General features: G+C 45.4%; 1 protein-coding gene across 1 annotated transcript in view; it reads left to right on the top strand.

Annotated features, from left to right (window-relative positions):
* Positions 1-13,339, top strand: part of NBEA (neurobeachin) — a 429,733-nt gene that overhangs the window by 175,674 nt on the left and 240,720 nt on the right. Inside the window, 2 exon segments of the mRNA XM_072134427.1 lie at positions 819-1,835; positions 12,774-12,991. Coding sequence (XP_071990528.1) covers positions 819-1,835; positions 12,774-12,991 — 1,235 coding nt within the window.

The following is a 13,339-nucleotide window of genomic DNA, read 5'->3' on the forward strand; positions in this document are numbered from 1 at the left end:
CCGTGGTAAGGTGCCGGCGGCGTCGGGGGGTGGGCGCAAGGTGCTGGCAGCGTCGGGGAGCAAGGTGCCGGACGGAGGGCTGCAACGTGGTCCCATCCGGTGCGGAAGCTCAGTGCTGGCCGGTGCCGCCCCTGCACGGACCGGCTGATAAACTCCAACGGCCTGGTCCTGGTCCGCGGACCGGCGGTTGGGGACCTCTGTTATAAAGCATTTAGGGATGCATTACAAGTATTACAATATTTACATCCAAACACCTGGGCATTAAATTGTCTAGATCCCCAAATTTTCTATTATATATGATTTTTTTAAAATTACCAGGCAGTCCCTGGGTTATATACAAGATCTGTCTTTAGGTTTGTACTTGAACTTGTACTTGAAGTTGGATTTGATTGTAAGTCGGAACCAGTATATTTTATAATTCTATCTCTAAACAAAATTTACAGCTAGTCATTGAAGCCTGGGAGTAAAGCATTCAGACAGCTTCACCAGAGCTCACCATAGGCAGAGTGATCCATCTGTAACTAGGGATCGTCTTTTAAATCTTATCTCCTTAAGTCGGAGGCCGCCTGTAAAGATAAATTGTACACGCCCCTATCCACAGGACTGTGGTGACACCATCCACCATCACTTCTAAGAGATTTCAGACCCATAGAAGTTAATTTAGCAGTGGTCACACATGTGCAGTGCAACAGTCTTCCATTCATAAGGTTCATTCATGGACCATACGTAGTGTGTTTGACTATGCATCAATCTCTCACAAATGCATATCCCATAGCAATGGAAGCTAATAAACTAATGATTTTCCCTTCTTTCTTCAGGTAACTTATGAGGCGCATAAGGAATACTTGGCTAAAATGTATGAAGAGTATCAAAGACAGGAAGAAGAGAACATCAAGAAGGGAAAGAAAGGAAATGTCAGCACCATATCTGGACTTTCCGCTCAAGCCGTAGCTGCCAAAGGTGGATTAGAAATTAGAGAAATTGATGACCTTTCCCAAAGTCAGAGTCCAGAAAGTGAGACAGACTACCCTGTTAATTCAGACACTCGAGATCTTCTTATAGCTACCAAAATTTCCGATGATACAATATCCAACACTGATAGGCCATCCGGTGGTGTCCGGGTAGAGGTTCACGACCTATTGGTTGACATCAAAGCTGAAAAGGTTGAAGCTACTGAGGTTAAACTTGATGACTTGGACCTGTCTCCTGAGACTCTGGTTTCTGGAGAAAATGGCGCTCTTGTTGAAGTCGAGTCCTTATTGGATAACGTCTACAGCGCGGCTGTTGAAAAACTCCAAAACAATGTTCACGACAGTGTTGGTATTATAAAGGAGACTGAAGAAAAAGATGGACCTTTGATCACCTTAGCTGATGAGAAAGACCAAACCACGTCTAACAATACCTCATTTCTTTTTGATAAAATGACGCATTCGGAGGATAAACTGTTACCCGAACTGACTAGTGGTAACCATATAACCATTGGTAACGTCCAGGATGCTCATGTTCATCTTGGCGATGACCTTGGTTTATTGGCCCACATGACCAGCAGTGTTGACCTGACTTGTGCTTCAGCTGTAATTGGGGAGAAAGATTTTAAAATCCATACAACGGCTGATAGCTTGGGCAGCATTTCTGACAGAGAGTTGGCATCGTCGTCAAAAACTCTAGAATATGCCCAGATGACCACCACAAATCTAGAAACTGAATCTTCTGCTAACAAATCCATAGTGAATATGGATGCCGGTAGCACAGTGTCTGATACCGAGAGGTCTGATGATGGCAGAGATCTTGGAAAAGAAATCAAGAAAATACAGACTACTACAACCACAACACAGGTATGTTATATAAAAGCTGCCAATTGTTGAAATAAAAAAAAAAACACTAAAAATATATAATGCACAATTTAATATTTGATGATGAGTTATTTACAAAGCACAAAGAATCTTAGGAACTGAGGGCATCTTATTATTGACTCAGCTTCAGGGCAAAGACAGCAAATGTTATTCTCCACCTCTTCACTGCTGCTGAGGTAGATTTTTGACAAGTAGCTTGTAAAAGAAAATTGCCATAACTCTGAAAAGCAGCACCTTATGGGCATTGTTCTGCTTGTTTTAAAAGGGGGGATCACATATGAAATTACAGTTGCACTAATGGGTCTCTTCCATATAACTGTATTAATCTTGGGCTGGTTATTTTGCACCTGTAATTCTCGGTGAAGTAAAATCAGATTCTGACATGAATACCACCACAGTGCGGGTCCACATTAACCTCATCTCGCACACACTTATTTTATCCTCCTGACTATATCTGAATATTTCCACATGAGTTGTTCCTGTGGATGCTTCTGTGGTTTTGGGCACACATTCACGTCGACCTCTTTGCATAGACTAGCGTATAATCTAAGCAAATAATTTCACACACTGCTGCTCTATCTGCTCAGCGTGTCATTCAGCTAATGTCCATGAATAATATGATAAGAGAATCAAATCCATCTATTGCTGGAAAGTATCTGAAGATTTCAAGTTTGTTACTATATTTGTTCCAGGGTTTAGATTGATTTGCGAATGTACGAGAATACCCGTCCTGGCCAGATTATTCTTAACCTGAAAGTCTAATACATTTAATCGTATGTTAGACAATAACATTATGTGCTCACTTTATATTAAGATAACATTAATATGGTGTTCACATCACATTTAGGTAATCACACTGTTGGGCCTCATGCACATGTGCTTTTACCACGAGTTAGCTGCACTGTGAAGACCCCATAGTCTATTATTGGGCATGTTCTGGTGCAGTTCTTGCAGCACGGGGCACTGGACCGACGCCAGCATTGGACATACCTGGGCAAGTCTGGGGGCCCCACAAAAGGCTGTACATAAGGAATCCTTGGGGTGAGGGGGCTGTATCTAGTGAATCCATAGTGGAAGAGGGTGGCTGTATCTATTGAATCCATAGGGGGTGAGGGGGACTGTATATAAAATAACCAGCGGGCTGTTTGGTATTATAAACAAGGGAATATTTTAGGAAACAGGAGACTGTTTTAGTTTCTGTATTTTTAATGCTGCCACGTTAGTTCACTGCAAGGGGCCCACTGAGGCTCTGTCTCCCGGGGGCCTACTGAGGCCTGGAGCCAACACTGGCGGGCAAGTGCATTGTCTCGTAGACTGCCCGCACCGCAGAAGATAGGGGAGGTTTGTGTTCTTGAGGCCTTAATTTTATGTTAAAGGGGTTGTCCGAGAGTGTGGCTGGAGGGGGCTGCTTAAAAAAAATAAAGATCTACTTACCCTCCGACGCCCTCCGGTGTCCCACGCTGCTTTCACTCTGGTCCGGGCGCTATGCAACCTCTACAATTATGCTAATGAGCCCCAGAGATCTATAGGGGCATTACCAGAGCTTTTCCTTGCTGTAGCTTCACAGGCAGTAGGAAAAGAGTCAGCACAAAGTGGGAGAGGGAATTGTTCCTGCACAATGCAACAGACTGTAAAGCTAAGGCACTAAGAGGCTCTGGTAACACCCCCAGAGCCCTTTTGGTTGATTTTGGAAGGAAAGAGGCCATGGATAACAAATATAAGAGGATTACTACAGTCACAGTGCCTGGATCTATAATTTAGTGTCCCTAGTTTATCATGATGGATTTTGATGTTAGATTTCCAGGTACCTTGATATCTCGACTTAAACTTGATAAGAATAGTTTAATTAATTACATGGGGTTTTCCCCCTCTCACCACGACAGCACCCAACCAGAGAGAGAGGGATCCGCCCCCAGGGACAGGAAACCCAGACTTCAAATTCTGCGGTACGCCCCATCTCCTTCAGTGGTTTCCTGTCCCTGACGGGGGATCCAGTGAGTCTCGGTGAGGCTCAGGAGTCGCGGTGAAAGGGGGGAATGGGAGTCCCAGGTACCCCCAGGTGGCTGCACAGGTCCCCCGCCGAGACTTACCGGAGGGTGGTTACTCGGCGGCGGTGGAGAGGTGAATGCTGCGAGGTGCAGCGCAGTCTGTGGGTGCGGGCGGACTCCGACACGCCTCCGATCCGGAGTGGAGGCGTGTGAGTGGAAGGGCGGCTGAGCGCTGGCTTCTTCCTCCCCGCGGTGGTCTTCTCCAAAATGGCGCCGACTCCACTTCCGGTGGTGACCGGAAGTGACGCGCCGCCCAGCGCCACATGGGAGATGACGTCAGAGGCGGGAATTTTAAAAAGGAGATCCCACACAGGAGTCCTGTGTGTTGTTTCTAGCACCCACAGCCAGCCACAGGAGTTGCTCCAGTCGTGGATGTAAACGGAGCTGTATCCTCACCACTGAATAAGATGAGTTCTAATGAAGGTGGTAGAGAGTCGGTGGACACCGCTACGGTAAAGTTTGAGTAGGGGGATAGTCCGCTGATTGGTGAGTGTGGCCTTACCATGCCTTTAAACTGGTTCTGATGATGTCTTATGTGATTCTTATTTTAGAGGGAAGAATCTCGTAAGGGGAAAGCCACTGTAAAGTCTAAGCATCATGCATGTAGAATCTGTGGAGATAATCTGCCTGACTCTTATTTAAAACCTAACTGTGACCAGTGTGTTCAGCGCCTGTTAGCACAAGAGCAGTCGACCTTGTTTGAATCCATGCGTATGCTAATCCAGCAGGAAGTGCGTAGTTCTGTGCAAGAAATAAGGAAATCCCTCAGGTCAGAGAATTCCCCAGGCACTTCCAGGCAACTTGAAGATTCTGGCCCTAGTTCGGGAGAATCATCTGAGTCAGAGGAGGAGGACAGGTCAGGCAGACCCCTGTTTCCTATAGAGGATATTGATCATCTAGTAAAATTAGTAAGATCAACTATGGAGTTAGAAGATGAAAAAGAAGAACGCTCTGTAACAGACGTTATGTTCCAGGGTCTAGGAGAAAAGAAGAGAAAGGTTTTTCCTATCCATGAGAATATTTCCTCCCTTATCCAAGCAGAATGGCGCAAGGCAGACAAGAAGGTTTTTATCCCTAGAGCTATGAAGCGGAAGTATCCCTTTCCTGAGAAGGAGACAGAGATTTGGGACAAGGCGCCAAAAGTAGATGTTGCCGTGTCTAAAGTGTCTAGAAAGAGTGCGCTTCCAGTTGAGGATTCAGGTGTGCTTAAAGATCCTATGGATAAGAAGGCAGATGGCTTCTTAAGGCGTTCCTGGGAGGCAGCAGCGGGCGCATTCAAACCCAATGTCGCGGCTACATGCGTCTCTAGGTCTCTTTTTGTTTGGCTTTCCCAGCTGGAGGAGAAGATTAAGGCTGGTGCATCCAGGTCACATCTCATCTCGGAGGTTACCACTGCACAGAAGGCCTCTGCCTTCTTAGCCGATGCCTCGGTGGACGCCTTAAGGTTATCGGCAAGATCGGTAGCCTTATCTAATTCTGCCAGAAGGGCCTTATGGCTGAAAAACTGGACAGGTGACCTCCCATCAAAAAGTCATCTATGTAGTATTCCCTGTGAAGGGGAATTCTTGTTTGGGTCTGCACTAGACAACATCTTGGAAAAGGCAGCTGACAGGAAGAGAGGTTTTCCTAGTACAAGGCCTCAAGAGAGGAAGTTTTTTCGCCCCTCAAGGCGATTTAGATCTCCTCAGAGATCCGGAGACAAGAAGGAGGGGTGGCGACCCTCTAGGAGGTCTAAGGGATTCATGTTTTCCCGGCCTCAGGATTCCAGTAAACGTCCCGGTCAGCAATGACGCCAGGGGTCCTGTGGGGGGAAGGCTCTCCCTGTTCAAGGCGGAGTGGAGCAAGATTTCAGGGAGCAAGTGGATTTTGGGGATCATACAGGATGGCCTAAAACTACCTTTTCTATCCCCTCCCCCACAGCGTTTCAAGATAACCTCAGTGGCCGGAAGAGCAGAAAGACAGGCTCTAGAGACCGAAGTAAGATCCCTATTGGAAAAGGAGGTGCTACGGCAGGTGCCACTGCAGGATCGAGGGACAGGATTTTATTCAACCCTGTTCCTTATAAAGAAACCGGACGGAACATTCCGGACCATTATAAATTTAAAACCACTAAACTACTACCTAAAGGTGGAAAAGTTCAAGATGGAATCGATAAGGTCAACCGTAAACCTGCTCTTTCAGGATTGTTTTATGGCTTCCATAGACTTAGCGGATGCTTATTACCACGTCCCTATTCATCCGGACAGTCAGAGGTTCCTGAGAGTGGCGGTGAGGATGGACGGCAAGATAGAGCACTTCCAGTTCAGAGCTCTGCCCTTTGGAGTGGCGATAGCACCGAGAGTTTTCACAAAACTAATATCGGAGGTGGGAGCCTACATACGGAAATATCAGGGCACCTTTGTGCCATATCTGGACGACTTCCTGCTGATCGCAGGTTCGGCAGAAGAGTTGCAGATCTTAATAAAGGTGGTGATGAAGATCCTACATCGCCTGGGCTGGATGGTAAATCTGAAGAAGTCCTCCCTCACTCCGGCCAGATCAAAGATATTTCTCGGCATCACATTAGATTCCACTCAGCAGAGATCTTTCCTTCCTCAGGACAAGGTGCTGAAGATAGTAGCCTCGGTGGAGAGGCTGTACAGACAGCCATCCCCTACCATAAGGGACATTATGAGGACTTTGGGTCTCTTTACAGCGGCAATTCCAGCGGTGTCTTGGGCGATGTATCACGCAAGGCCCTTACAGCTCTTCATGTTGGAGAACTGGAGGGGGGACCAGTCCTCCTTGGACCAGAGGATTACACTTCCTCAACAGATCCTGGATTCCCTGAGATGGTGGCTAAGAGAGGAGAACCTCCAGGCAGGCCGGCCTTGGAGAGAGGAGAACCCTCTATCCATGATTACGGATGCAAGCTCTACGGGTTGGGGAGCCCAGGTCAGGGGCCTCTTATTCCAGGGATCATGGAACGACGAATCCAGGAAAAAGTCCTCAAATCACAGAGAACTAGAGGCCATCCTGCAGGCGATCAGACAAGCTCTACCGATGATTCGGGGGACAGACCTGAAGATTGCCTCGGACAATGTCACAGCGGTGGCGTTCGTGAATCGCCAGGGAGGTACCCGAAGCGGGTCCTTAATGAACCTCTCGCATCAGATTCTAGAACTAGCGGAAGCCAATCTAAGATCAATATCGGCGGTTCATATAAGGGGCAAGGACAATCTGCAGGCAGACTTCCTAAGCCGTCATCTCTTACGTCAAGGAGAGTGGTCCCTGAATCGGAGGGTGTTCTCCAAGATAACCAGACTTTGGGGTCAACCAGAAGTGGATTTATTCGCCACAAGAAAGAACAGACAGGTCAGGCTCTTCTGCTCCCTAGACCCGAGAGACCGATCTTTAAGTCTGGATGCCTTCTCAATCAGGTGGAACTTCAGCCTAGCATATGCATTTCCACCCCTGTCTATTCTTCCAAGGGTTCTGAAGAAGATACGGCAGGACCAGGCCAGAGTTATTCTTATAGCCCCCTTCTGGCCCAGGAGGGCATGGTTCTCAGTATTGAGAGAGCTATCGATATCAGACCCTTGGATCCTCCCAGAGAGTCACGATCTCCTCTCCCAGGGCCCAGTATTCCACCCGCAGATTACGAACCTCCATCTGACGGCCTGGAATTTGAGAGGCGCATCTTGAGAGAAAAAGGCCTCTCGGACAAGGTAATTACAACCCTGCAGAAGAGTAGAAAAGTAGTTACCTCTAAAATCTATTTCAGGGTCTGGAGAGTATTCTCAGAATTTTGTTCCCCAGATAAAATAGACTTAGCTCATCCAAATATAGCTAAGATATTAGATTTCCTGCAAGCAGGATTAGATAAGGGCCTAAAACCTGCCACCCTTAAAGTTCAGATCTCTGCCCTTAGCTCCCTGTTTGAGTCCCCTTTAGCCTCTCATCCCTGGATATCTCGGTTCATAAAAGCGGCATCTCGTATGACCCCCTTTAAGAGATGTACGGTGCCCCCCTGGGACCTCACTCTGGTATTAAATTATCTGATAAGAGATCCTTTTGAGCCCCTGGAGTCTTGTTCACTAAAATGGCTGACCATAAAAGTTGTATTTTTGGTAGCAATCACTTCAGCCCGTAGGGTTGGAGAGATATCGTCTCTGTCATGTAGAGCGCCTTTTCTCAAGATCTTGGATGACAGAGTAGTTCTGATGACAGACCCAGCCTTTTTACCAAAGGTAGTCTCTAGATTCCATAGATCCCAGGAGATCAGGCTCCCATCCTTCTGCAGTAACCCTTCTACAGATAGGGAGAGGGAGTTTAATAAATTAGATGTTAAAAGGGCCATTGAGCTATATTTGGATAGGACTAAAGATTGGAGAAAATCTGATAGTCTTTTTGTTCTTTTTGGTGGCAAGAATAGGGGGCAGAAGGCCTCAGCGGTAGTTATAGCTAGATGGATTAGGCAAGCCATTAGCTCCGCTTATTTAGCAGCCGGTCAGCCGATACCAGAAGGTCTAAAAGCCCATTCCACTAGAGCAGTTTCTTCCTCATGGGCAGAATTTAGAGAGGTGTCGGTTAATCAGATTTGTCAGGCTGCCACTTGGTCTTCTCCACACACTTTTTATAGGCACTATAGGCTGAATGTAGCAGGTGCACAGGAACTTTCCTTTGGGCGAAGGGTTCTTTCTTCGGTTGTCCCTCCCTAAAGGATTTCATCTATGTTATTCTCTCTGGTTGGGTGCTGTCGTGGTGAGAGGGGGAAACCGGTAATTACTCACCGGTAATTGTGTTTCCTTGAACCACGACAGCACCCTGGTTATTCCCTCCCTTGTAAATTCTTTTCACACTTGGGTGTTAAATGTTATGTGTATGTCACAGAGGTGTGAGATTCTCTCATTGAAAGTGATGCTGAATGATACGGTGGTCAGAATTAATCAAGAACATTAAGTCCCATACAGTCTCTGTAATCCACTGAAGGAGATGGGGCGTACCGCAGAATTTGAAGTCTGGGTTTCCTGTCCCTGGGGGCGGATCCCTCTCTCTCTGGTTGGGTGCTGTCGTGGTTCAAGGAAACACAATTACCGGTGAGTAATTACCGGTTTTTTTCAGAAAAAAGTGTTTTTGTCATTTTTCACATTTCTATAAGCCATAAAAGTCAATAAACCTTAACCAAAATAGTTTTATTAATTAATCATTCTAAAGTCGACTTTTAAAATTATGCAAACAAGCCAGAAGTGCTAAGGCTTTAGCAGAGCCCCTCCATGCTGCAGATTGACCGGTTGTTACGCTGTCTCTCTCTGCCTGCTGTATTCTTAGAGCAGCAAAGAAAGTTCTAGCACTCAGTAGGAGGGGGAGTGCTCCTGCACAGTGTGACATCCTGTGAAGCTACCTGGTTTATCATGCTTGATTTTGGTAGATTTCTTTTAAATTTTATTCTGAATGCCCTGTCACACAGTTCCCAGCATGAAAAGATTGACATTAAATCCAGTTTAACCAAGTAATTTGTCAGGTGTGAAGAGGACGCTGGAGTGGACTGAAAATACTTACAATGATAAAGGTTGGAGGCAGAAACCAATGTTCAAAATAGATATTTTTTTTCTATGTTTTGCAGCATTTATGTAATTTGTCCATCAGTGAGCGCTGCGTTTGGTCTGGAGGCTCTTATAGCAGCTCATAGAAGTGAAGAGCGCAATGGTTGCTAGGCAACAGATTATATTTCGACTCTTAACGACCACTGTCCTACTGATGGAGAATCACAAGTGACTCCTGCAATCTATTACTGCCCCCTGCCCCCAACCAACACTGCAGACTGCATAACACATCTACACTTGGCTGTGTCCTCCCCCATATTTATCTATGTGCTTCAGCATTATCATATGACAACTATATGTAATATGTTCAAACTGCTCAGCTCCTCCTGCTCTATAAAATGCTGCATGAAGACAGGACACTGTGTAAAATATGCGCAGCTCCTTCTATTTCATAATATTCTTATGCAAATAGGACACTGTGTACACTATGCGCAGCTCCTCTTGCTCTATAACATCCTGCATGCAGATAGAACACTGTGTACACTATGCGCAGCTCCTCCTGCTGTATAACATGCTGCATGCAAATAGGACATCGTGTACACTATGCGCAGCTCCTCGTGCTCTATAACATACCATCTGCAGATAGCACGCTATGCACAATAAGCTCAGCTCCTCCTGCTTTATAACATGCTGTATGCAAATGGGACACTGTGTACACTATGCGCAGCTCCTCCTGCTCTATAACATGCTGCATGAAAATTACACACTATATACAATCAGTGTTACGCCTCCTGCTCTATAACATGCTGCCTGCAGATTGTACACTATATACAATCAGCATAGCTCCTCCTGAAATTCATTTGGGACTTTTTTCTTCTATTATGGCGTTTGTCCATTGTCTTATGTCTGATCCTTAAGGTTTGACTTTCACGAGCTGCTAATGGATTGACTCAATTATCTCAGTTTCTTATAGCTTGGAGGAAGCCATCACACACATCCATCTCTGTTGATCTGACTATACAGATAATTTTTGGTTGAATTCTGTGCCCCCCCCATACGGAAGGCTTATAGATGATGCCAGAGTGACTGTGATATCTAACACCGGGTGCTACAGCCAAATGACTTCCTTACAAAATCTGTTATATCTCCCAAGCCAAATGCTGGGAATAGTCTCCAGCTCACAAATACAGACATGAGCGATGATTTCCAGGAAAATAGAGACCCCGTAGATGTGCACGTTACTTATGTCCCTATTCAGCTGCTGAAAATAACAGGTTGTACCTGCCAGGAGAGGTCACAGCGAGGCTACAAGAACGATGGGATGTTGTGTGCCCCCCCCCTCCTCCGCCGCAGCAGCAGAGTCGTCGCTGAGACGGAGGAGCCGCTGCTGGACCGCGCTGAAAGAAACCACAAGTCTCCCTAATAATGGGAGTAATTGCTTCACTTCACAAGTGCATTGTTACATACATGGTACAGATCCTGCCTGCTGCAGTTAAAGGGGGATTCTCTACAGAAATATAATGGGTTATTTTAACCCCTTAAGGACAAATCTCATTTTTTCACCTTGTCCTAGAGTTATAACCAGCTGCAGAAAAAAAATAAACATGTGCTTTCCTCCTGTGTCCCCGACCACGGTCTCTCCGAGCTTTTCCCATTTGTTTTCAACGGCATGGAAGCAGCGTCAGACACAACCACCCATCTCCTGTCCCAACGCTGTATTAACATATCCTGATACAGAGCTGTAATAATAGTCTCTTTATTTATATAGTGCACACAGTTTACGCAGCGCTACACAGAGTTTTGTCTGATCAGTCCCTGTCCCCAATGGGGCTCACAAACTAATCACCCTACCAATATGTTTTGGAGTGTGGGAGGAAACCGGAGGAAACCCACACAAACACACAGAGAACATACAAACTATTTGCAGATGTTGACCTGAATGGGACTTGAACCTAGGACCCCAGCGCTGCAAGGCTCTAGTGCTAACCACTGAGCCACTGTGCTGCCTGGGCGCACCTGGCCATCTAGAAGCTGTATGTAAACATGGAAATAGCGCGGTATGTTTATTTTTTTATTCAGCCTCTCCAAACCCCATCTAGCCCCACTCAACCACACACACACACACACTCACTCACTGCTGGTTTTTATAACTCTCAGACAACCCTTGGATATTTAAAATCGTGTCACTATAAGCGATTATAACTTTAGAACGCTTTAACTTACCGAGGGTAATTTTCAGATAGTGGGGATTTTCTTTCGTGGCCTGTCGTATTTCACCTTGGTGGTACATTTTGGTTGAAATGTTTTGCATTTAAAGATAAAAAGTGTAAAAAAAATAGATTTTTTTTTTTTTTTTTCTAAATGTTATTCTCCTCATACAGTTAGTCTAACCTTCCAAATAATTATTAATAACATTAACCGGATGTCTGCTTTATGATGTGAAGTAGTATAATAACATTATCTTTGGGGTGGCTATACCCCATTGATTACATTTTATTAACTTTTGCTTTGGGAATGCAAAAAAAAACAATGTTAGGGCACATTCACATGGCCGTCTGCGGGGACGTACATGTGGCCGCAAATTTGCGGCCGCATGTACGTCCCCATAGACGGCAATAGCGGCGCGGCGCAGATACGGTGCCACATATGGGTGGCACCGATCCGGGCCGCACACCGCAAAAAGATAGAGCTTGCTCTATCTTTCGGTGGATGTGCGGCCGTGCGCCGCTATTCTCTATGGAGGGAAGAGGGGCCACCTCCTCCTCACCTCCAGCACACGGTGGTATGCCCGCACGGCAGGCATACCGCTTGTGTATGTACCCTTATGTTGTATACACTGTATTGCATAGATATCATGTTATTTATGTTCTATGGGCCAATACAATTCCAGCAGTATCCCATTTATATAGCTTTATTTATTTTTTTAATTTTAATATAATGCACTTTCCCACAACTTTGTCTTGCGTGGTCCTTAATTTTCCTGATGCTGTTTGCTCACTCATGTTATCTAACAAACTTCTGAGGCCTTCACAAAACAGTTGTATTAATACTGAGAATAAATGACATGTAGATTATCTCTCTGTACTTAGTAGGTGACTTCTAAAAGCTATGGACTTTATTTAGAGGAAGCTGAGTAAATTCGGCTCAATACACACGTTTGCCAGACTTTTCAGATTTTTCATTTGCAAAAATTTGTAAGAGCATCTTTTTTTTTTTTTTTACACTTCGGAAACACTTAATACTGTGTGTTACTCTACCACATAAAATATCAACAGAATACTTTTATGTTTGGGGTTATATGTAGTCTTTTCTATTGTTTTTAGCATGTTTTCTCTTTCTCCCCTTAGGCGGTTCAGGGTCGTTCTGCCAGTCAGCAGGAGCGGGACTTGCGTGTTGATCTGGGTTTCCGTGGCATGCCAATGACTGAGGAGCAGCGGCGGCAGTTCAGCCCCGGTCCACGGACTACAATGTTCCGTATTCCGGAATTTAAGTGGTCCCCGATGCACCAACGATTATTAACAGATCTGCTGTTTGCGTTAGAGACCGATGTTCATGTGTGGAGAAGGTAATTTTTATTCTTTTTAGATCAACTATTCATTTATTTGACTATTTTTGGTCGTTTCTTAAGTTCTCCTCTCTGGAGAATCCCAGTATGTGAGAAGAGTTCCTTGACAACTATTCTCTTGCAATCAGTCTTTCGTTCCTCTGCAGCGCCACCACAGGAAAAATGAAGCATTACACAATGTAATACAAAGTGCCATGTTGTCTGTGTGATAAGTCCTTCAGAGAGAAACGCTCTTTGTTATCATTGTGACCAGGACATGAAAATACCAAACAACGACCCCCTCCTCTTATTAATATGCAAATCATATGGTCCAGGAAATCCAGTCTGTATGACGGCCCTTTTACCAGA

Source organism: Engystomops pustulosus, chromosome 2, assembly GCF_040894005.1.
Source record: "Engystomops pustulosus chromosome 2, aEngPut4.maternal, whole genome shotgun sequence".
NCBI lineage: Eukaryota > Metazoa > Chordata > Amphibia > Anura > Leptodactylidae > Engystomops > Engystomops pustulosus.